This window comes from Mesoplodon mirus (genome assembly GCF_964341445.2).
Source record: "Mesoplodon mirus genome assembly, chromosome: 2".
Taxonomy (NCBI): Eukaryota; Metazoa; Chordata; class Mammalia; order Artiodactyla; family Ziphiidae; genus Mesoplodon; species Mesoplodon mirus.
In genome coordinates, this window is record NC_138977.1 from 2,462,680 (window position 1) to 2,485,319 (window position 22,640).

Below are 22,640 nucleotides of genomic sequence, written 5' to 3' on the forward strand. Positions count from 1 at the left end.
CACCCTTAAGCCGAGTTCCTGGCTCCCCCAGCAAGATGAAAGCTGCCAGGGGGACCAACTAGTCTGGTTTGCCTGGGTCCCCCCGAGACCGCAAAGGTGAAAAAATGAGAAAAATGAGCCACAAGCAAGTGCTCAATCTGGAAGGAAATCCGGGTCTGGCAAATTCCCAGAGAGCCCATTCTCTGAAAAATAAGAAATAAAAAGAGATGCGCGGGATTTGAGGCCGGTGGTATGGCAAGCCACTGGGCAGCTGGAGAGTAAGGCCTGAGAAACAGGGAGCAAGGCCTCCCGGGCGCTTTTTACAAAATGCTCCCCCCCCAAACCCCCAGAGAATTAGAATGGGGGCAGGGGTGGCACATACATTGTTGAAAAGCTCTCCTGAGTTCTGACACATCCCCACCCCCATGGCCCTGGACCCCTGGGGAAGGCCTGGCTCTTCAACACGAAAGGGACACTGGAGCTTTTGCAAATGCATTTGAACTTCGAGATCTAGAAGTCTCAGGAACATTCCTCTAGCTCTCTTAGGGTCACCACCCCTCATTTCAAGTACCTCCTCCCTAGGAAGTGTCACGCTGGGAAGGTGGCTGATTTCAGAGACAGCTGTTTGTAAGTTTTTCAGAAGCGCGATGCTGTGCAGCCCGGCTTTTCTCTGGGCGCAGCTGGAAGGAGTCAGCCTTGAAAGTAAACCAAGACCAAGGCCCGTAAGAGATCCCCGTGAGCCTTTGAAAGTTAGAGTAAAAGCCTTAGTGCCCCCAACCAAGTACTATTTTTCTCACTCTCCTTGTGAATGAATCAGTGCTTGGCTGACATAAAAATGTTTGGGGGAGCTTGGAACACATGTACCATCAGCAGAGGCTGAGGGCATTGCTAGATGGTTCAGGACCTCAGACCAAAATTTCCCAAGAATGTCTCTTAATCTCTCCGAGCTGCAAAATGAACACATCTCTAGTCCTTTCTAGAAGTCCCGGGAATATTTCTTTAATATTGTTTCATTTCTTTTAGTCGTCAAATGGAGAAGTCTCCAGTTTTTTTCTATAATTCCAAGGAAGTACTTCCTTCAGCTACCAAGAGGGGAAAAAGGAGGCAGTCCCTTGCTGGCTGGCTGTTGTCTTCGAATCTTCCTCCCAGACTTCCCTGATGGCCCAGTGGTTAAGAATCTGCCTGCCAATGCGGGGTAGACGGGTTCAAGCCCTGGTCCGGGAAGATCCCACATGCCACGGAGCAACTAAGCCCGTGTGCCACAACTAATGATCCCGCACTCTAGAGCCCACAAGCCACAACTACTGACCCACGTGCCACACCTACTGAAGCCCACATGCCTAGAGCCCGTGCTCCGCAACAAGAGAAGCCACCGCAGTGAGAAGCCTGCGCACCGCAACAAAGAGTAGTCCGCGCTCGCCGCAACTAGGGAAAGCCCGCGTGCAGCAACGAAGACCCAACGCAGCCAAAATGATAATAGTTAATTAATTAATTAATTAATTTAAAAAAGAAAAAAAGAAAGAACCTTCCTCCCCAAATCCTCCCCAGCCATTCGTTCCCATTGGTCTCCTGGGTCCATTTTGGCCTCCAGCCCCCAAGGCTGTTAACTTGCATTTATTGAACGTGGCTCTCTGCACCAAGCACCTGCCAGGGGCCTTCCCATGCAAATGTGTCCCCGAGGTCTGTCCCTGACAGTCTCTTAGGTTAATTTGCTATTTGATCCCTCAGGCTGGTCGCAGTGCCTGTCACGTGGCTGGCACACAATCCTAGTGTTTATTATTGTCCTGAGCAGTCTTCAGTTAACTTCATCATAACCTGGAGATGCGCATCTCTCCACTTAACACGTGAGGCTCCGGAAGGTTCCTTGACGCCCCTGGGGTCACACAGCCAGAAGGTGACCCTGCAGATCGGCACCTCGTCCCCTCTCTAAGCTGGTGCCCCTTTCCCCATGACTTGTTTTCACAGGTGAGCAACTTCCCTCACATAATAAGCACACCTCGGGTGCCCATCCAGCTAAGCGCCAGGCACACAAAGAAGGACTGAACACCAGCAGGGCACTCAGGCGACCTCGTGAGTGACAGCGAGCCCGGAGGTGTGCTCCGTGCTGGGCGGGGTCACCTCTGCTTCAGCTCACTGTCAGCTCAGGTTTCCCAGAGCCGGTGACTCTTGCACCGGGTCCCAAATGGCAGAGATCTGCAGGCAGCTGGGGGAGCGGGGCTCGGTGTGCCCGCAGCCCGGCTTGGTGGGGCGGGGGAGTGGTTCAAGAGGGTAACTTCTGGCCACACCCCCCTCCCCCTCCCCCCCCCGGTGGTTTTCCCGGGCACAGGCCTCTCCCTCCCCAGCTTCGGGAAGTGGTTTTGCCGAAGTCGCAGAGCGGCGTGACTGCGAGGATGGGGCTCGGGGTGGGCGGGCGGGGGAGCAGAGGTTTATGGTGGAATCTGGAAGGATCTGGAAGCTGAGGTGTCGCGCAGCGCGCGAACCTCTTTGCTCCGTGCGGGCTCCTCCGCGCTCCTCCCAGGTGGGGCGGAAGTGCCGGGCGTCCCGAGCCCACCACCCACGCCTCTGAGATCACCTCTGGTCCCTGTGAGCCTGCAGGCAGCTGACACGTGTCACCGGGACCTCGGCCTGAGCGGCACCCACCATTCACCTCCCCGCAGCAAGCGGGAGAGTTTGAGTGGGTGGCGGGCAGGAGGGCAGTGGGAGGAGGCCCAGCTCTCTGCCTGTCTTTGGAAACTTCAGTCAAGCGCCCAGAGTACACGTGCATCTGCGGCTGCCACGCATCACCGCTGAATTCGCCATCGGAAGGAGCCGGCTTCTGCGGAACCGAAGCGGCAAAGAACTGGGGTCCAGCCTCTGTGCGGGACGGAAGGTTCAGCCGGGCCATCAGAGCCCTGCCCTTGGTGTGTCAGGCAAATTCCCCACATTCCTGGCCTGGCAGGAGAGCTTCAGAAGTCTGGAGGTCCCTGCAGTCGCTTCTTCCCCTCCCCCCTCCCCCGTCCCTTCCCACTTTCCTTAGAAAAGTGCAAAACATGGAAGCTCCACCCCCAGCTGCTGAGCTGGTGCTATGCACTTTGTATGCAGACCCTTCTGGTCTGGAATGTTCCTCCAGTGGCTGAAGGTGGTGCAGTTTGGAGCTTTCTACCCACCCCCAAGCTGCCTCCGGTCCTGGCAGTCCTGGCTCCCTGTGAAGTTACCAGCCTCAATAGCGTGAATAATTTTGTGTGTCACGGGAGCAGTGATATACGGATCTGTTTGACCGGCTTGCTTTCTTGCACTAATATGTCATTCACGGTCCCTAAGCCTGCTGCGTTATGAATGAGCATAAATCAGATGGGAGGGGACGTTTCCAGGGAGTTCTCCTCTTTCCCCTAAAGAAAAAGCACGGTCTTTTCAGGTGTGTCATTCCCGTGGGGCTGAGATGGGAAAACCTCTGCACGGATTGAAGTCCGAGATCCTATACCTGTTGGAGTCCAAAGAGCTGAGGATCCCAGACCCTCAGGCACTGTGCCCACTAAGTGACTTGTGAACCTGTACATTAAAGAAAGAGAGAAATCGTATGAGTCATTACACTTTGAAGGAAGGAAAGGGTAAGAGCCTTTTCCACTGCTTCCTCCCCACTCTGGTTCTCAAGGGCCAAACTGGTCCTCTCTGCAAAGCAGGATTTTCTTGGTGGTGCCTGAACCCAGGTCCCCTTTTGGGCTGGTCCTGGGAGCTCCCAGCAAACCTGATCTGCTGGCCCTGTTGGCAGCAGAATCATGCCAAGGGGGATTTACTGTGTAGCTGGGACGTGACAGGTGGGCTGGGAGCCTCCTCAGCCAGCACCTGTGCCGCAGCTGAGAGCTCTGGGCCCCAGGGTGTGTGAAGCTTCTGCCACCCTCTACTTCGGAGCCACCTGCCCCCGCCTCCCTCCCCAGGCGTCCGGGCTCTGCCCTGCCCACGGGAGCCCAGCGGCCCAGTGCTGTCACTTCCAGGGAGCCACCTGCCTTCGCCCCACCGGGGCTCCTGACAAAGGCCCAGAGGGCACAAAGCCACTTTGAATTTGTAAAGAATATACTGGTTTTGAGGCCGGCTGCCTCTTGCTGCTGTTCTGTGTTCTCTAGAGCTTTGGCCATTGTTGGATGAAGGATGTTAACAAAGATCGCCCTCCCTCGAGGCTGCAACCACAGAAAGTGGAGTCCGGGGAGAACCAGTCACAGAACATCGTTCTGGGTAGCTATGTGCTCCCTCTGTGGATAGAAGGAGACATGAGGTGACCTGGGCCAACACTGTCTCCGTGCAGTGGAGGACAGTGAAGCCCATGCCTTGTCCCGAGTCACACAGTGGCTTCTTGGCTGGACGGGAACTGCTCGGGCCTGCTGACTCTCAGCCCCACTCCAGGGCCCCGTCAGCTCATCCTATCGTACCTTCTGCATGTCGGTGACCAGCATCTAAATGCCTTCATATCTCCATGACTGTTTCCTGTCTTGCACGTCCGCCAGCACCTAAGCTCCCTGGGACTTGGTTTCTCTCCACGTAGTAGGACCTCAATAGGTAGCTGTTGACTGACTGATAACTCCAAGTCCAGTGGCCTTTCATGCCTCTGATCTGCCCTCAGTAGCCCTATGAACCAGGGGTTTAAGAAGACACCCCAAAGTTGAGGCCCACTCAAGTGAATGAAACAGCTTGCCTCACTATTCCCTTTACCTAGTGGACAGGGCTGGTCGCAAACTGGACACATAAGGAGAACAGCTCTGAGTCACTCTCTGGGCTCCTGCTTTGGCACCGGAGAGGTGACTTCACCCACCACCAGGCAGGACAGACTGCTGGATGACTCAGCTCACAACCAGCTGCAAGCTCTCCCCGATGGGCACGAGGCCGTGCTGAGCAAGTACGTGGAGTGGCCCCAAAGCCTGGGAGACACACGGGTTCCCGTGAACGCCATCAGCAGGGTTGGCTGGGGGGGGGGCCCTCTCACCTTGTACCGTATACGTTTGTAGAGCACAAGCGTTTGAAATAAAAACCTACTATGAGTAACGAAACCTAAATAAACTCTCCCTGAGGATCCCAGACAGCTGTGCTCTCCCCTCCTCCTTCCCTCTTCGTATACGGCCTGCGCTGCAGGCTGACCCAGGAACTCAGAGACCTGGCCTACGCCATAGCTGAAGAGCCGAATTCAGACATATAGGAGAAGGTCTAGGCTTCAAAAGTGGAGACCCCTGGGGACTCTGAGGTCAAAGGATTCACCGACCAAATAGCTCGCCGGGCTCCATGGACACAAGTTGCCCCTCCAACCCCAAGCAACTGCCTCCTTTTTCTAACTGCTTTCCCAGGCCTTTATTCCCTGGATTTAGCATCTTAATGACCGGGTCCTCTCCTAGTATAAACAGTGCACTGACCATACGCGATGGGCCAGCGCGTTCCAGACCGTGGGTTGCACCGAACCCCCTGGGGAACTTTCTGGAGGATTTGCACCCTACTGACACTCTTGAAGCCCACCGGCAGCCCAGGGAGGATGGGAAGTGAGGAGGGGGGTGGGGGCAGCCTAGCCGTCCCAGGTTGAACTTTTTGTAAAAAGAACCAACTGAATTTTTTTTTTTTTTTTTAATTTAAAAACAAGTCCCCCTGGCTTCCCTGGTGGCGCAGTGGTTGGGAGTCCGCCTGCCGATGCAGGGGACACGGGTTCGTGCCCCGGTCCGGGAAGATCCCACGTGCCGCGGAGCGGCTGGGCCCGTGAGCCATGGCCGCTGAGCCTGCGCGTCCGGAGCCTGTGCTCCGCAACGGGAGAGGCCACAACAGTGAGAGGCCGGCGTACCACTAAAAAAAACCAACAAAAAAAACAAGTCCCCGGGTGATTTTGACATTTCCCTAAGGGGAGACCCGCAGCTACATGTCATTCTAGCCAGACTGGGCCAAAACATGTCCCCCAGTCCTGTTTCCACAAGGAGACGGAAGAAGCTTGACCCCCCCTCAGCCGGGCCTGAAGGCGCTGGGGGCTGCAGCAGGGACGTGAGTGTCACCAACGGGGGAAAGACACCAGAGCCCCATTTCTGGCACCATTTCTAAGTGCAGGGAGGAGCTCACTTCTGCCAGGAGGCTGGCTGTAGCCCGGGGTTTCCCTGGGTGGACAGCGCTGTGCTAACAACAGATTTCACAGGCCTTGGAGGGGCCTGGCTGCTGCTGCTGTTTCTGGAAGCCAGGCGGACCAAGGGGAAGAGGACAGCAGGGGCTGCACCGGTTTTCCACTTGGCCACCTGGTGAGGGACCTGAGGTCAGGGGACAAAGAGGAGATTCAAAGGAAGAAAACCAACGACAGAGCATTGGGGGCGGGCGGGGTGCAGTGGGAGGAAGGGAGTAAAGGCCTGAAGGCACGGGAACCCCCAGTTTCCCGGAGAGCAGCCCAGCCTGAACGTCCAGTTTGGTAAATGGGTGGAGAGGGTTTCCCTTCAGCAAATCGCCGGGTGAGGTCAGCACAGAGATAATGGTTTCTCCCTTGTGTCATGAGGTTCCTTCAGCATGGCCTCGCCAGGAGGGCCCTGCTCATTTTAGAGGCTGCTTCTGAGGTTTCAGCTTCAGAAGAGGAAGGAGAAAGTCCCCGCTTGGGGCCTGTGAGCACAGGTGGAAAGAGAAGGCCCCTTCTGGTGGGGGAACTGAGCCCCCTCTGTCCTGAGAGCGGGGCCAGCCAGCTGGGGGCCTGCACGGCCTCTCCTAGGGTCTAGGTGCCGGGTCAGGTGCTGCATCTTCCGGGCAAGGCTGACAGTTTGTCCTGTGACCTTCCTCGCTTCTGGAAAACAACTTTGCTAATGGTCCTTTGCATTACGAAGCGGAGGACTCAGAAGGGCTCTCTTTCTATTTACCCCGGTCAGATCCTAACCGCTGGCTCCCCAGCAGTCCCAGTCCTCCTCCAGACACCCAGGACCACGAATTTACACACCTTTACACAGATGTGTAATCTTCTAAAGGACACGCTTGTTCCTGCCAATGCCCTGCTTACAATTCTTCCATAAACTGTTGCTCTCAGGATACAGTCCGAGTGGCCGCTCTGAGCTGCACCCCGCTTTTACCCTCCCATCTCTCCCACATGCCCCCTTCTCCTGCAGCCTGTCTTCCCTGCTCCCCGGAGCCGGAGCGCTGCCTCCCCGCCCTGGACCTCAGCCTCCAGGAACAGACCCCCGCCAGCCCTGACCACACGCGTGGTTCTGACGCAGGTTTTGACCCTGAGCCCCTGCTCAGATACCCTCCACCCACAGCCTTCTTGACAAAACACGACCCCAGCCATCGCCCCCTGCATGCTGCCGGATGTAACCGTCCATTCTTCCCTGCCACCGACGTCCTGGGTGATGACTCGTTCTCTTTTTTTTAAACTCATGTGCATGCATCCTAATGGTTATTCTCCTGTCCCCTCCCCTGTGGACAGTGTCCTTGCCAGGTCCTAGCACAGGGTCAGGCACACAGTGACGGTCAGTGAGAGAGAAAGGAGGGGCAGGGAGAAGAGAGAGGAAGGGACCGGGTTAGATGCTAAGCTCGAGGTCAAAGCTTTTCTAAGGCAAAAGTACCTGCAGTCAGAGCAGGGCCTAGAATAAGGAAAGGGAGACCCCAATCTCAGGTGGCACATGCGCAGACCGGCACCCGAGGGCGAGGCCTCCTTAACTTTTGTGCCCTAGGAGCCCCTCTTCCCTCACCGTGGACCCTGCCCTGCCCAGGCTTCGTTTGCGTTCCTCGCAGCCCAGGTTCACTGCTGACACAAATCCAGTGGCTGTCTGCCGGGCAGCTGCTGGACCAGCTCCGTCTCAGGAGCGGGGCCTAGTCCTACGGCGGGGAGAAAAGCCCTGCCTTTGGAGAACTTGCAGTTACGAGGAGAGGAGACAGTCAGTCAACAGATCACCTTTAATCACAAACCGTAGTGCGGGTTATAAAGGGCGGGGACACGTGGCCTCAACATCGGAGCCAATCAGTGAAAGACGCGCCTTCCCCAGAGAAGGGAAGCCGGAGCCAGGACCAGACAGCTCAGCCCAAGGCCACCCACGTTCATGGGCCCTTCTCTAGGCCCGGCTTCCCCAGCCCCATGCACCTGCCTCCCGTCCCGCCCAGGGCAATCAGGCAGGACCTACGACCGTGACTACACATAGACTGCACACGGGGCAGTCCCGAGGAAAGCTCTCCAGGGTCCTTATGGAGGTGTGTGTGGCAATGTCGACCATGGTGCCGCGTGTGCTGGCGCGGTGTGTGAGTGACATAGGGGTCCATCAGTAGGGGACGGATAGGAACAATGTGGTGGCCACGGGCTAAGGACTTCTGTGCATCAGTAAGCATTCCCAAGCCAGACGGGGACTTCCCTGGTGGTCCAGTGGCTAAGACTCCATGCTCCCAATGCTGGGGGCCCCAGCTTGATCCCCGGTCAGGGAACTAGATCCCACGTGCCACAACTAAGAGCCCACATACCGCAACTAAAGACCACACGTGCCGTAACTAAGGCTTGGCACGGCCAAATAAATAAGTAAATATTTTTTTAAAAGTTAAAAAAACAGTTAAAATAAAAACCTTTAAAAAAAACAAGCTAGATGAACATACAGCAACATGGAAGGATCATCAAAATAGTGTAGAGTGAAGAAACGGGACAAGATTCATAGCACGTTATCACTTATGTAAATTAAAAATACACATGCAAAGCAATGGGATCTACCTATCTATAGACATACAGACACACAGACACACACACGCACACACACAAACACACACACAAATCTACAAACAGACATCAAATACCTTATGGTGGGCTCCTGAGGAGAGGGGGAATGGGAGTGGAGATTACAGATGGGGGCAGAAAACAGTATCCAGCATGAAAGGGCTTTGCATGCTAACTGTGCTCCAAGACTGAGTCTGGACAGCTTTATCCTGTGTACCTGTGGTCCAACACAGAGCATGACAACCAACCAGTAAATACCTTGACCTAGAGCACTTCACACTAGCACGCTGATTGCATTCCATTTTTTTCAGGGGCCGTAGAAATTATTCCAACCCAATTCCCCACTTTAAGGTTGAAGAACCCAGAGCCCAGAGAGGGCACGTGAGCTGGCCCAGCTGCACAGCACTTTGGTGGCAAAAGGAAGACTTGATGCAGGTCCTAGCCCCTGGCTGGCCTTCCCTGTGCCACTCCCTGTCCAGTTCCATTTTCTGACCACTCAGCCCAACCTCCCCAGAGTGTTTGTTTAAAGGGCTTAGCTGTTTGTCTTAGCACATGGGTGCCCAGGCTGAGGTAATGCCCTGGCGTTACCGGGCTCTTCCTGTGTAGAGTGCAAGGTGAACGTTCCTAGGGAACTGGGAAGCTCAGGGACTACTTTATCTTTGTTGTTTAGTGCTTTTCCTCTTTCCAGGACAACTGGCTCAAAGCCCAGATGAACTCATTGACTCGACTGGGCAGGTAAGTGCAGAACCTGGACAGGGTTTTAATGGGAGTGAATCCTGTTGGGAGGAAATGACATCATCGTGGTGCTGAGGGCAGGAGGAGTGAGCCTTTAAAGGACCCATCTTTCTCACAGCATTCGCCCTGCCCGTGGCACGTCCAGAAGCCCTGCACAGGGTGCGTACGATGTGTTGATGTCAAGAGATTTGCTGGAACCCACAGACCCATAAAACTGCCGACAAGAAAACTGGATAGGGTATTAACGTGGGTAGTTGGTGGAGGTTTATGACCATAACTTTCCTGAGAGGGGGGTATGAACAATCAGTGTCGGGGAACCTCTCCAAGGAGCAGCCTTCGAAATGGGCTTATATCACTAATGCCCCCCTGATCCTGCGTGGCCCGGCTTTTTACAATGAAAGCATAATATACATACACGGGGAAAACAGCATATATCATAAGAATGAATGCTCACAAATTCCACATACCCATGTAATCAATACCCTGATCAACTTTCAGAACATTCTCAGACTGCAAAAGCCCCATGTGTCCCTTTCAGGTCCCTGCCCGCCCTCCAGGGGGTCGCCACTATGCCAACTTCTAATGACATAGATGAGTGTGCATCTCCTGTTTTAACTCCGTCAGATTCCGGGTCAGGGTGTCAGCAGACAAGAGACCCTGTGCTAGTCGATTAAAGCCGCTTTAAACTAGTAAACTGTTCTCTAGTGAGATAGGCAGGTGACTGGCAATGTTCCCAGCCTGGGCCTGCTGAGGCGCCCAGGGAACTAAGGGATTGCCTAGTCTTGGAATCCCTAGGGAAGTCAACAGAAACCTGGCCGCTGGGCCCTGGGCCCGGGCTGGCTCCCGGCTTGCCCTGCACCATGACATCTGCAGGCATCATGCAATGGGCTGCTGCTCTTTGCTGAGCCACCTGGGCCCTGCTGGGAGCACATGGGTTTGATGCGTGTTATAGGCGCCTGGGATGAGCTGTCCGCACTTACCTCCGAGAGGTTTCAATGGTGACAAACCTCAGAGCCTTGAAGATGTATTGGATTGTGGGAAACAGCCAAATACTGTAGCCACATGTGAGAAACAGTGGTCTCATATGCTCAAATCACTCTTAGAATTTCTCTTTTAGAAATTCCTTTGGAGCCAGATGATAAGTCACTGTTCTTTTATCTTGGGGTTGTATCATGTTTGTGATGAAAGATGGTTATAAGCCTGTTGGACTACCCACCATTTTTCTCACATGAGTGCCCAGCAGAAAACAGAGCCCCAGCCAATTGCCACTAAGCAAATGGGAAACATTCATGGAACAGACTTCACTAATAATCCCGGTTACCACTTATTGAGCACCTTCTATGCACTAGAATATATCTCTCATTTTAGTACAATAACAACCCCCAAAAGTGGGCATGATTTTTCCCATTTTACAGATGAGAAACCGAGACTTGGATGGTGAGTGATTTCCCCAAAGTAACCCGGGTAGCAGAGTGGGGATTCGAATCAGGTCTGTCCATCTCCAGAGTCCATGCGCTCACGGGTTCTGAGAAAGGTCCTCTGGGGCAACCACAAAAAGAGCGATGGGTGGGCTCTTTGAGCTTCTTCTTGGGAGAGGAGTGAGTCTACTGGCGTGAGATGTGAGTGAATGGAGCAGAAGGGGTGGGCTCTGCTGTGGCCCCAACATCTCTCACACTCTCACCAAGAACCAGACCACTGCAATCAAATAACGTCAGCCCTGATGGGAACTGGGAGGGCGTGGCACCCCACCCTCCTTGGAGGAATAAGGAAACAGACATCTCAAGAAGATGCGTAACTGGCCAGGGTCACCCAGGGCAGGACCAGGAAGGCTCAGGAATTCCAGGCCTCTGTTCTTCCCCCAGAATTGGGTGGCCTTCTTTGTCTGTCTGTCGTGCCTTTCTTGAAGCCAGGGTGGCAGATTTTAAGTAGGGGGAGGACACACCCACTCAGGTGACCAAGGGCAGCAGGTGGTCCCACGGTGGACTCAGGAAGGAGGGATGTGCCGGACTGTGAAGACAGAGCCCTCCCAGCCCCGTTCCTCCTGCTGGGCTTCGTCGATCCTGAGGGAGGCTCCGGGTACAGTGTGTTCCCTTGGCCTTTCCTTGAGCCCACGCCGAGCCTGCTGCTGTCGAGAGCACCGCCCCTCCATACACCTGTTGGGCAACTATTTTCCCAGAGAAAGGACACCAGGAGTCACAGGTGGGAGGGAATCCCCCTGAAGACTGTGACCTCGAGAGTGAGATCATGGGTCCCGGAAGCAGATGCATTCTATAGACCCAATAAGTTAGACACACTCCGCCTAGTTATGTACTGGCAGGTGTCAAGGAGCCTTGATTACTCGGCTCAGGGAGAGGAAGCAGAAGCAGAGGCAAAGCTGGGTTCAGTGACCAGATCACCCAGCCAGACAGGGACAGAGTCCAGCTGAGGACCCCGTGCGCTGAGGCAGCAAGCTGCTCTGGAAACTTCTGGCCCCCCTGCCGGACGCACATGGGTTTCTGGGCCTCCTTGCGAGCCAGCCCCCATCACCGGACCCCCGAGCGGCTGCCAGGTGTGGGCTCTGACCTAGAATAGTGATGATAGCAAACATGTATACTGTCCAGCATATTTAACCATCTAACCTTCTCAAGTGCTATGATTTCCAAGCAGAGACGTTAAGCAATTGGTCCAGAGTCACACAGCTTATAAAACGGCAGAGCGGGCAGTAGCCTAGCTGCCCATGGAGGGCAGGCACCCAGCTACGTCCATCTCCCCAACATCCCCAGAAACGTGCCGGCACTCTGTACAAATCAAGGAGGCGGGGTCGCATTCGATATGCCCGGTGCCTGCTTCTTTCTGCTCTCAGTGCCTGAGGCTGCGGCTAAGGGGTATCCAGCTGCCTCCCAACAGATCGGAGGGTTGGCAAGGTGGCCGCGAGTTTCCCATTGCTTCAGTGTGAAGTGCAGACCTAGTGCCTGGGGTGCCCAGCACTGTCTTTATCTCTGTTCTTGTCCCTTCTCTGGCCTCTCAGAGTCCTCCTCTCCCAGAAGCCCTTTGCTACCTCCATGGGGCCTTCTGCTGGAAGCCTTGGGTGCCCTACCTTTATCTACCAAGGCCAAGTCCAGGCAGAGGCCGTGGTCCTCGATCACGTGTTCCCTTAGCGCACAGGTCCCTGAGTCTTCCCCTCACCCATTCGATTCCATCTGCCCCCATGTGCATGTGGAGCACCCACTTAATACTGGCCTGTGCTGGGTCTAGGAGGGCTCCACAGATGAAGCATCACCCCATCTGCACCCGACACACACACACTCCTAGTCCAGGAGTCAAACACGACCAACTGCTCTACAGCACAGGTGGGGATCAGTGTTATAATCCCAAGTGTTCTTTGAATTCAGGGTAGGAAAGAAGTATTTGATCTGGACTGTAGATGCCTGGGCTTCTGAGCAGCCACTGGACAGCACAGGTCTGGGCGCCCTGTTTTAGAATCCCTGCAAGACTCAGAGCTTTCCAGAATCACAAGCTTTCCTTAACTCCCGCTGAAAATCTGTCCTAAGGTGACTGTCCTTGCATTCCTACCACATGGTCAAATCCAGGAGGAATGAGCGGCGCTGCCCTGACAACAGAGGGCCCTATTCCCAGGAGCCCTCCATGAGGGCTTCTTGGCACAATGACAAGGATGACTGTCTTGAAGCTTCTTCTTGTGACATATTAAGGTACAGCTGGGCCTCCCAGGAGGTGACCCCACCCCCCCGCAAGGAAAAAGTGGCCTTCAGGGGCTACTGGGTCAACTTAGCAACCGGACCTGGGGCAGCCATCTCACAGGCTCGGAGTCTTCCAGGTGGAAGGGATTTACGTGGCCTCCAGCCCAGGGAGGGGGACATGCAGCTTTGGCATGAACTCCTCCTGTACCTGAAGATTTATCTCCATTTTGCTTCGGAACAACACAGAATAAGATTAATCCCACCACCGGGTTCTTACTGTCCTTTTTTCAGTTTGAACAGTCTTGGTGGCCTCGTCCTCAAGCACAGTGCCCAGACCCTCAGCTGTCCCGTCCTTCCGTCCACCATGATCCAGCTCATCACACTTCCTCCTGAAAGGTGTCCCAGGGCTGAGGTCCAGATGTGGACCGACCAGCTGGATCTCGTGCTGGGTACTATCACCCCCATGAATGTGGCCAAAAGTGGTGCCTTGGGGTAGCCACGTGGCACAACTGGCTCACGTGCTCCCCTCCACCTCTCCCAGAAGGAATTCCTCCACTGAGTTTCACCTCCCACTGGGTCACTGGGACAGTGGGTGTGTGGTGAGTAACTGTCTGCAAAGCCATAAGCTTCTTGGGAGAAAAGCACTAGCCAGAGTCCAACCCATTATGAGCTGATTGAGAAAAGCAGGGGCTGGGAAAGGGCTGAGAGCAGTGGGCACCTTATCTAGGTGCTGATGTGGTGACTCATTTCTGTTGTACAGGAGTCAAACCCCACCTCGGGAGTAGGAGGCCCTGTGGAGGTGGGGAGGCTGTCCCGCCATCTCTCAGCTGGGGCAGGAAGCCTGCCCTGCGAGCAGCCCACCTCTTCCCTCTCCTCCCAGGAGATGAATCAGCTGGTGAGGACCGCTGGTGCCTTGGGAAAGAGGGAAATACAGCTGAGCAGCCAGGCTTCCGTCTCTGCTCAGCCACAGCTGAATGGAGTTACTGTTCTTTCTGCTGGAGCATCTTCCGAGGTCGAACCATCGTTTCCATCCAGATACAGCTCAATCGCCTCTACTGCCCTCCCTGAACTGGCAAAACGGTTGTCCCCGGAAGTGGCCAGACTGTGGAGACCTCGGCGACTTTCCCGGTCTCGTGGGGAGCTGTTTACAGCACACAGCAGTGAAAGGAGAATTAGTCTGTGCTGACAGCTCTGGAAGGACCCGGGGCCCGGCCCTCCTCTGGGAGGGCTCCTACGCCCTAAAACAGGGCAGAGCCGGCCGAGTTCCCGTGGCTGACGGCCTCACTGAGTCAGCACCCTGGAGAGCTGCCCCGCCCGCTTCCTAAGCGGTGAGGTCAGCGCAGATGCGCCCGCCTGGCCCCGGCTCTCAGCGGGAGAGGGAACCGCGGCCGCCAGGCGAAGCTCCCACAACACAGTTGCAGTGACTCTCATGAAGGCTGTGGAAGACTCCAGAACCCAAGAGGCCCAGGGAGCAGGGCTCCAAAGAGCAGCTTTGCTGACAGAATCTCACCGTGGGCACACAGACGGGTGTGGCATTGCTCAGCACTTCTTAGCAAATTGCTTCTCTGACACTGAATTCTAATCTTCCTAAAAGGCAGCCACTGTGAGACTCGAGTGAAGCGTCACTTCCTATGTTCCCCTGGAGCTGCTGTTCCGGACGCTCTGGAGCTGCGTCCTGACGGCTCCAGACTCAGAGGAGTGGCCAAGCGTACCAGCAGAGATGCTTCTGTTGCAAGATCCAGATCAGTCCACCTCCTCAGGCTTCTAGAGGCAGCTCTCCTCCCAACCGGGCACTGAGCTCAGAGTGAGCTGCAGCACCTGCCCAGGGGGAAAGCGCCTGCCTCGCCCGGCAGAGGCTCGAAGAGGGGTCCAGGCTGGAGAACAGCCCAACAGCCCTCCTCAGAACCCAGCCTCTGGCCTCTCTCCAGTCCACTGGTTCTCAAAAGCAGGGTGGAAAATGAATCGCTGGGGAGTTGTTGAATGCAAATCTGGGGGCCCCACAGCATTCCCAGAGATGCTGACTTGGTGTAGGTCTGGAGTGCGACCGGGAATCCCCCAGCAGCCCTGGGTGGCCTGTCGCACGCTGGAGCACTCCACCCAGGGCGAGTGGGTGCCACTGGTGCTCCGACACTGTTAGGGGCCAGGGATCACTGTGGAGAGCCCACTGCCCACAGCAAAGAGCCAGCTCTCACTGAAGCAGCCCACTGGCCCCACGGCTGGCTGCCCTTGGTTCACGCGGGCAGGCCCTGGCCACACAGCTGGCCTCGCCACAACCCTGCCACCTGCTTGCTGGTTGTCAGGAGCCTAAGGGAGTGTGGCTGAGCCCAGCTTTTCCCCTGGAGAACTGAAAGCACAAGGCACCCACCTTTTCACTCGGCCAGTGTGCCATCAGGAAGGACAGACAAAAGGTAGTCTCCCACAAGAAATGGCCCATATTTATTGGAGTTGGCCTAGGAGATGGGAGCTTCTAGGCCACGAAGTAGGGGAGGAATGCTTGTGGCATCCTGGTGTTTTCCTCTAGGAGCACTGTTACAAGTGAGGTTCTCTTCTATAGAAACGTTGGTGCCACAGTCCACCATGGAAGGGTTAAAGAGGTTTCTAATGGGCTGTCCTGGAAACCTACCTATAATGCATGACACGGCTGCTCGAGGAATGTGCATTCTGAAAGGCTCAAATCTAATTGCGAGCAAACGCGGGGAACATCATTTGCTTGCAAGGTGGGGAACATCATTTGCTTGCAAGGTAGGAACCGCCTCTATGACTCAGCTTTGAATGTTTCTGAGGAAGCTGGGGACAAAGCCCGGGCCCTGACTGCAGAGGCCTGGCATAAATGCGCCTAAGAGGACCTCAGGCAGCATCCTCATGGACAGGCTGAGCCAGCTGCATTCCACAGGCTGAAGGTCAGGTCGTGCCAGGCTCTCGGTGGGCCCTTGGTCAAGGGCCCATGAATAAGGAGACTGAGTGTTGCTTAGGGCCGTGACCCCTCCTGCAGTGGGGTCCAATTGTCCTACCTATCAACCACAAAGCCAAAACCTCATTGCAGGGCTCTGGCCTAGAAGACAGAAAAGCCACTTTCTATAACCACAAGAATGTTACCTTTGTCTCCACTGAGGCGATCCAGTGAGCCATAGAGCATTTTACTGGAAGATATTTGCAGATGAAAACACCCCCAGGGAGAGGCTGCTCTGGGTTACGTTTTTCAAGTCTGCACAGGATTCATTCTGAGCTATGCACTGTGGCTCCATGGATGCCAAATAGGGTGGCTCTGCAGACCCATTGTCCCCCGTTTTGTTTGTGCTCACGGCCCAAATAATTTTAAGAAGTACTTAGTGAGTGACCAGCTGCAGTCTCATATTCAAATTTGGCATATGTGTTTACAGTTTGGGGACACATACACTGAAAAAAAAACTCTTCTTTTTTTTGGGCGGGACTGAAGCATGAAGCAAAAGACTAAAGTTTAAGCTTCAATAGAAAATTCTGTGAAATTGCAAAATGTCATCACTGCCAGATGGGAGGAGATAGAGGAAGGGTACTTCATTCTTAGAGGCAGAAGTTGGTGGATTTGTGCACCTCGGAAGCCTGAATTAATAGTTCTACCAAACCATCCTGGAGCCTCTGGCCATAATATATAAATATGCAGACTCTTGAATGAACAATTACGAAATTGTGGTCCCTGGTTTCAACGAGAATCTTTGGGAGGAAGACTAGAGCCCAGGTTCCTTGTGAAAGCCATAAAATAAAGGGTATAAAGAAAACTTCTTGAGACTCAATGTGGAGATAAAAGGCCTTGCTTTGGTTTGGGTCAGTAAGCCCTGGTACTGCAGAGATGACTGTAGAGGGAGGGGTCCAGTGCCCCAAACTGCTTACAACCCAGGCAAAACCAGACTACAGATGTCCACGGGGCAGCAACTCCCAATGAGGACATTGTGAGTCATCTATTCTCTCATCCGTTGTTGCCTGACCCTGGGATCTTCCTCTAACCCACTGTCAGCTAAACTGGAAGAGTACCTAGGAGTAAAACTTGACAGGAAACCCCAAGGTATGAGGCTCAGCTTACACACAAACCCCCTTTCTTTTCAAACCAACACTGTGCTTCAAATAAAACCACACCTCCCTCCCTCTCTTACTCCCGAGGCAGCCACAGAGGTGAGCTGCTATTTCCCAACAGCGTCCTGAGCCAAAACACATGAGAACACACAGGAGCAGATCCAGACTTGCTGGCCCCATGGAGATTACACAAAGCTTGGTCCACAACATGGAATAATGTAAGCGTGTATGAGGTGCTGAACATTCCATGGATGGCCCACGTGTCAGATGCATGCCCACATCCCAGGTCTGGCGCAAGGCCCACTCCCTGGGCCTTCGGTTAAATGCAGGTTCTGTGCTACCAAGAAGATACACATCAACAGCTGAATTTTGGCTCTTGAGCCCTCTGAAGATAGGACTGCTGTATCCCAGCCCTCTGGCACCTCCTGCAACCCGCCTTCTCTCTGTGCAGGAAATGACACACTCTCTTACTGGGATCACACAGTACACATATCCACAGAAGCAGCCAAGGAGAAAACACAAATCCCATAAACAGGAACTTTATTAAACTACACATTACATTAAAGAACATATAAATGGACCTTTAAATACATTGTTTATCTTGAATTTATATAGAAACTTATTTACAGTTCTGCATTATATATTTAAATTATTTTTCCAAGCTTACTACCAATAAAAGGTAATAGAATGATCACCTGTTCACACAGATGCATACAAGTTGTCCATAGGGCTAAGCAAAACACCACTTCTCAGGAAACTCAGCTTATTAGATACCAAAGCAACAACTCATTCTGAAGGTTCTTTCTTCTGAGCGGCCCTTTATGTGAGACCTCTGCTGTAGAGACGCTGGGGGTTAGTTCTGGAAGCTGATCCCAGGGCAGACATGGGTCCTTGGTTGTTCATGATGACTTGGACTCTTGGAGTTTGAAGGACTCTTGAAGACCATGATCGAGGCCATGCCCCTACTTCTGCAGACTGGGAAACAAAGGATTAAGAAGAGGGAGTGACTTGCCAAAACCACACAGCATCAGTGATGGAACAGGGACTCTGACCTCAGTTTCTAGGGTCCTGCCAAGGGGTCCCGACCCTGGCATTACCCACAAATCCACAAACTTTTGACCTCTTTCACAGGCCCTATGGTTTGAACATTTTTGTCTGCATGGTTAAATACATGATTTTTAAGGCTTTTTGAGATGGTGAAAAATGGCTCAGGATTCATCTTTGTGGAGCACTGGAAATACTTACTGAGGGCTGCTTTTACAAGAGGTTTTGTGGTCAAGTGCCTTACTTCTTCAACCATGAAGTTTATCTTTTCAATTTAGCTGACTTATGGAAGCTCAGAGTTTCCAATTAATTTGAATGGAAGGCAACATTCTACAGGAGGGAGACTGTAACATCCACCGTATGGATTCATCACAAATACATTATATTTGCCAAAATCCACCTACCGCTGTCAGATCTAAAACAAAGTTTCACTAACAAGTGATCAAAAGTGAAAAAAAAGGTGGGGGGGCAGTTTTTAAATAACAAAAGAGTTTCAAGAATTCCCCCATTTCCCAATTAGTCAGAGGGAAATAGTGAACTGGCACTGAGTAGAGATAGTACATGTTTGCCTCTTTCTTTTGAATGAAGCCTGACCTTTTTTTCCAAAAATTTCCTGATAATATAAAATCTTCTAAAGCAATTTCTTTCTTTCTTTTTTTCTTTTGGTGTTTTTAAAAACTTGATCTGGTTTTTCTCAGGATTTAAAACCACTGTACCAAAGAACAGACAGCAACATTAAAAAGTATCATCGAGAGAGAGAGAGAGAGAGAGAGAGAGAGAGAGAGAGAGAGAGATGAGAGGAGAGAGCTCCTCTCCAGGCTCCAGGTCACATTAGCAAAGGAAAGAGTGGGAGACTGAAGGCTTTTTTCTTCCCTGTAACTAGAGCGAACACAAGTCATAGCAACCTTCACTCAGTTTTACAACAGATACTCAAATGAGAAAACACAACGGGAAAGATGTGCTCAGCTGAACAGTCCCTGATGACCTTCCATCAAAATATGGCACCTCTAAACTCTGGAAGCTTCAGCATTCTCCAGGGGCTGCCACCCATCTGCAGGGGAGACTTGCCCCACTGCCCACGGTGCCTGCCCCAACACACGGGAGCACCCGATTTCCGTCCACCAGTCTCACTTTCCCTCCTGTCCACACCCAAACCCTCACCAAAGTCAGCAGGGTGAGGCGAGCAAAGAAGAAGGTCTTCAGGAAGACGGGGCCAACCACAGAACACCCAAGGGCTTGCGGAAGTCCAGTTGCCAGCTATGCACGGGGTGGGCAGGTGGAACCCTGAGGCCAGGGAACACAGGAAGATAAAAACATCTTCACCATTTCCCCCCGGGATGCATTTCACTCCGTGAAAGGAACCAACTAAAACAACGTTTAATTTTTATATTAAAAAATAAGTCATTGATATATAAAAACTGGCCCCAAATCTTCTTTTACTTGTTACATAGGAAAGTCATTTTCCTCGTCTGAGTCGTTCACCGGTCTCTGTGGTCTGTTTGGGAGACGGGGTCCGCCTGGTCCACCTCCGGGGCGCGGGCGGAGATGCCTGCCCATGGCGGCAGGACGTCCGTCCGTCCGTCCGTCCAGTCCAGCCGGAGTCAGCGCGGCATGGTGGGCGGGACCCACGGCTACACCTTCCGTGACAGGAGCACTGGCAGGTGGCCCCGGCGAACTTTACGTGGAATAGACGTTCGGGGTCGGCTTTTCGCAGAAGTCAGTCCTCACCACCCGAACCCCAGCAGGCGAGCGGGGAGCGCGGACGCCCCTCACTTCCGCAAGGGATGGAGCCCCTTCCCCAGCGCCCCCCGACAGGCGTCCTTCAGCCGGAGGGAGGCCCTTTCCCCGGCCCCGCGGCCCTTCGGCGGGGCCTGGGCGCTGTCTCCGGGGCCCTCGGCCGACTCGGGCCCCTTCCGGGGGGCGCGGGCGCTGCCGGCCCGCCGCAGGGCGCCGCTGTCCTTGGGGGCGGCGTCCTCGGGGCCACCCTTCACCTTCAGCTGCCGCTGCGACACGGTCCGGGTGAGGCCCGGGGATCTGGCCACAGGGGGGGAGTCGGTCCTCTGGCACCGAGACGAGGAGGCGACCGTGCTGCGGGCGAAGCTGGGGACCGGGGCCGGGCCGCGGGGCGCGCTGGGGGCCGGCGGGGCGCGGGGCGGCTCCTCGGGGCTGTCGGGGCCCTGGGAGCCGGAGCGGCAGATCTTGTTCTCCTCGGGCTTCAGCCGCGGGACATTGCGCAGGGGCTTGGCGCTGGGCTTCCTGAAGGAGCTCCTGGGCGGCGCTGGGGGCTCCCTCCCGGGCCGGGCCGCCGTCGAAGACCTCCCGGGCGACGCGTTCGGGGGCCCCAGCACCGAGCTGCGGCGCGACAGCGGCGCAGGCGGGTTAGCGCCGACGGGGGCCTCGCGAGGGGGGCGCTTGCCGGCTGGGGGGGCGCGGCCGGCGCGCGAGATGGGCACGACCTTGCGCATGCTCTCGCTCTCCCAGCCCGTCAGCGTCCGCACCGGCCCCGCCGGCCCCGCCGCCCCTGCGCCCCGCCGGGCAGGCCCCGGCCTGGACGCCCCCGCCGACGCCTCTTTGAGGGGGCTCCTCTTCGGGGCCATCGCCTCCCTCCCTCTGGCCGGCCTGTCCCTGGGCAGGCCCCCCTTGCAGCCCGGCTCGCTCTTCCCCAAGACGGAGCCGGCGGAGGCGGAGGCGGCAATGGGAGTCTCCGCAGGCGGGTGGCAGGCGGGGTTTGGGGAGACCTGGCTGCCGCCCGTCTCCCCGGCCCTGGAGGACACGGAGCCTTCCCCGTCGCCCCCCTCCCCCGGGTCCCCCCCTTTGGGTCTGGAGTCGGCTCCCTCCGAGCAGTCCAGGGTCAGCGAGCAGTCGGTGGTGTCCGAGATGTAGAACAAAGGCCCAGGATCTTGGTTCTCGGGGTCGCTGCTGCCCTCAGATACCGGAGCCGTGCTGATGGGCTCATCCGGGGCAGCGCTGCCATCCCCTGGGGCCGGGCTGGGACCCCCCTGGGCACCTCTGCCCACGGGCATCGGGCTGCCGTTGCTGGCGCCCAGGGACTGCGGGCTCTCATCCCCCACGGACGCCAGCTCCATTGGGCTGAAGTCATTCACGGTCAGCGGGGCCAGCTCCTCCGGGCCCTTGGCAGCCTGGAGGTCGAACTGGGCCAGACCCGTCACCAACTCATGCTCCCTAATCCCTAGAGCCAACGGCGAGAGTGGAGGGGACCGCGCGGGACCCAGGCCCACGGGCTCGCTGTTCCTCTTTCGGAGGATGCTGACCCCATTGCGCCGAACCCGGGGTAAGGCGGAGGCGGGTTCCTCAGGCCAGGGGGCCGGGAGCTGGCTCGGCCAAGCGGAGGTGGGGTGGGGGGCTTCCTCCTGGCCCTCCGAGGCCGGAGGTCTGTGTGCTGGGCTGGAGCCCTGGTCCCTCTGTTCTCCAGGCTCTGTCCGGGCTCCGCTGGCCGGGGCCTGCCGGGGGCAGCTCCGGGGCAAGCTGTGGAACTTGAGCTCCTCAGGGCTGCCAGTGGAGCTCTCCAGGAAGCTCAGCAGCTCCCGGTCGGCCACGATGCCCAGGGAGAGGCGGGAGCGGCGGGTGTTGGGGGGCCGGTAGGAGAGGATGATGGGCCTGGAGCGCAGGAAAGGGGGCAGGTCCTCCACGCCCCTCTTAGTCAACAGCTCCACGTCGTTCTCACTGCTGCTCCGGCCGAATCCAAGCTCCCCAGCCGCCCAGGAATGCCGTTTCTGCTCCAGCTCCTTCAGCCGCTGCAGCCGCCTCAGCTCCTGCACCTCGCGGTCGTGGTTGTCCTGAAGGAGGGACGGAGAGAAGCCAGAAGATGCATGAGACACGTGGGACCCAAGTGCAATTCCAGAGACAGCTACCCTAAGACCCCACTGAGAGACACAGGCGGGAGGAGAGACCTGGGTCATTTGTTTCAGCAAGGGAGACGGCCTGTGTTTGCATGCGAGTGTGTGTTTGCACGTGCATGTGTGCCCGGGGGGCTGGAGGCCTCCGTTCTCTGCAAGCAACATGGGCGTGGCCGGGCGTGCACACTAGGCCTGGCTCCAACCATCTGCCTAAAGTTGTCATCAGATCCCTGGGCCTAACTTCCAGTCAAGGCATCGTGCCCTCAGTGCGGGCTGTGATTCCACACATGCCCGAGACCTCAACTCGGAGGAAACCCAACTTGGTTTCTAAGCAGGGCAAGAGAGAAAGGACTTCCAGGAAAGTGCTATTTAGGCAAAAGAGCAGAGAGAAAACTACAACGGGTGTTAAAAGAATCTGTGCTGCATGGAAACATCTACACACACAAACTCATGTGCACACATTCTACTTAACGATGATTTGGATGCATAAATGTAGACTCAGGACATTAAGAGATGCCTTTCAATCTGTGTTCTCTGAATGCTCCCTGGTAAAGAACCACCAGAAATGCCACCGAGGCTCTGTCCCTTGTGCCCCACCCGCTTCCCACAATCGGAGAGGAGGATTTGCTTTACAAATCT

At 55.3% G+C, this 22,640-nt stretch overlaps 1 protein-coding gene across 1 annotated transcript in view; it reads right to left on the bottom strand.

Moving 5' to 3' along the window:
* Positions 1-18,052: 18,052 nt before the first annotated feature.
* The window catches only part of FHDC1 (FH2 domain containing 1), a 39,574-nt gene continuing 34,986 nt past the window's right edge, over positions 18,053-22,640 (bottom strand). Inside the window, exons 12-13 of the mRNA XM_082602320.1 lie at positions 19,306-21,941; positions 18,053-18,075 (exon numbers count right to left, since the gene is read on the bottom strand). Of these exons, the coding sequence (XP_082458446.1) occupies positions 19,914-21,941 (2,028 nt within the window). The 3' untranslated portion in view covers positions 18,053-18,075; positions 19,306-19,913. The remainder of the gene's footprint in view (positions 18,076-19,305; positions 21,942-22,640) is intronic.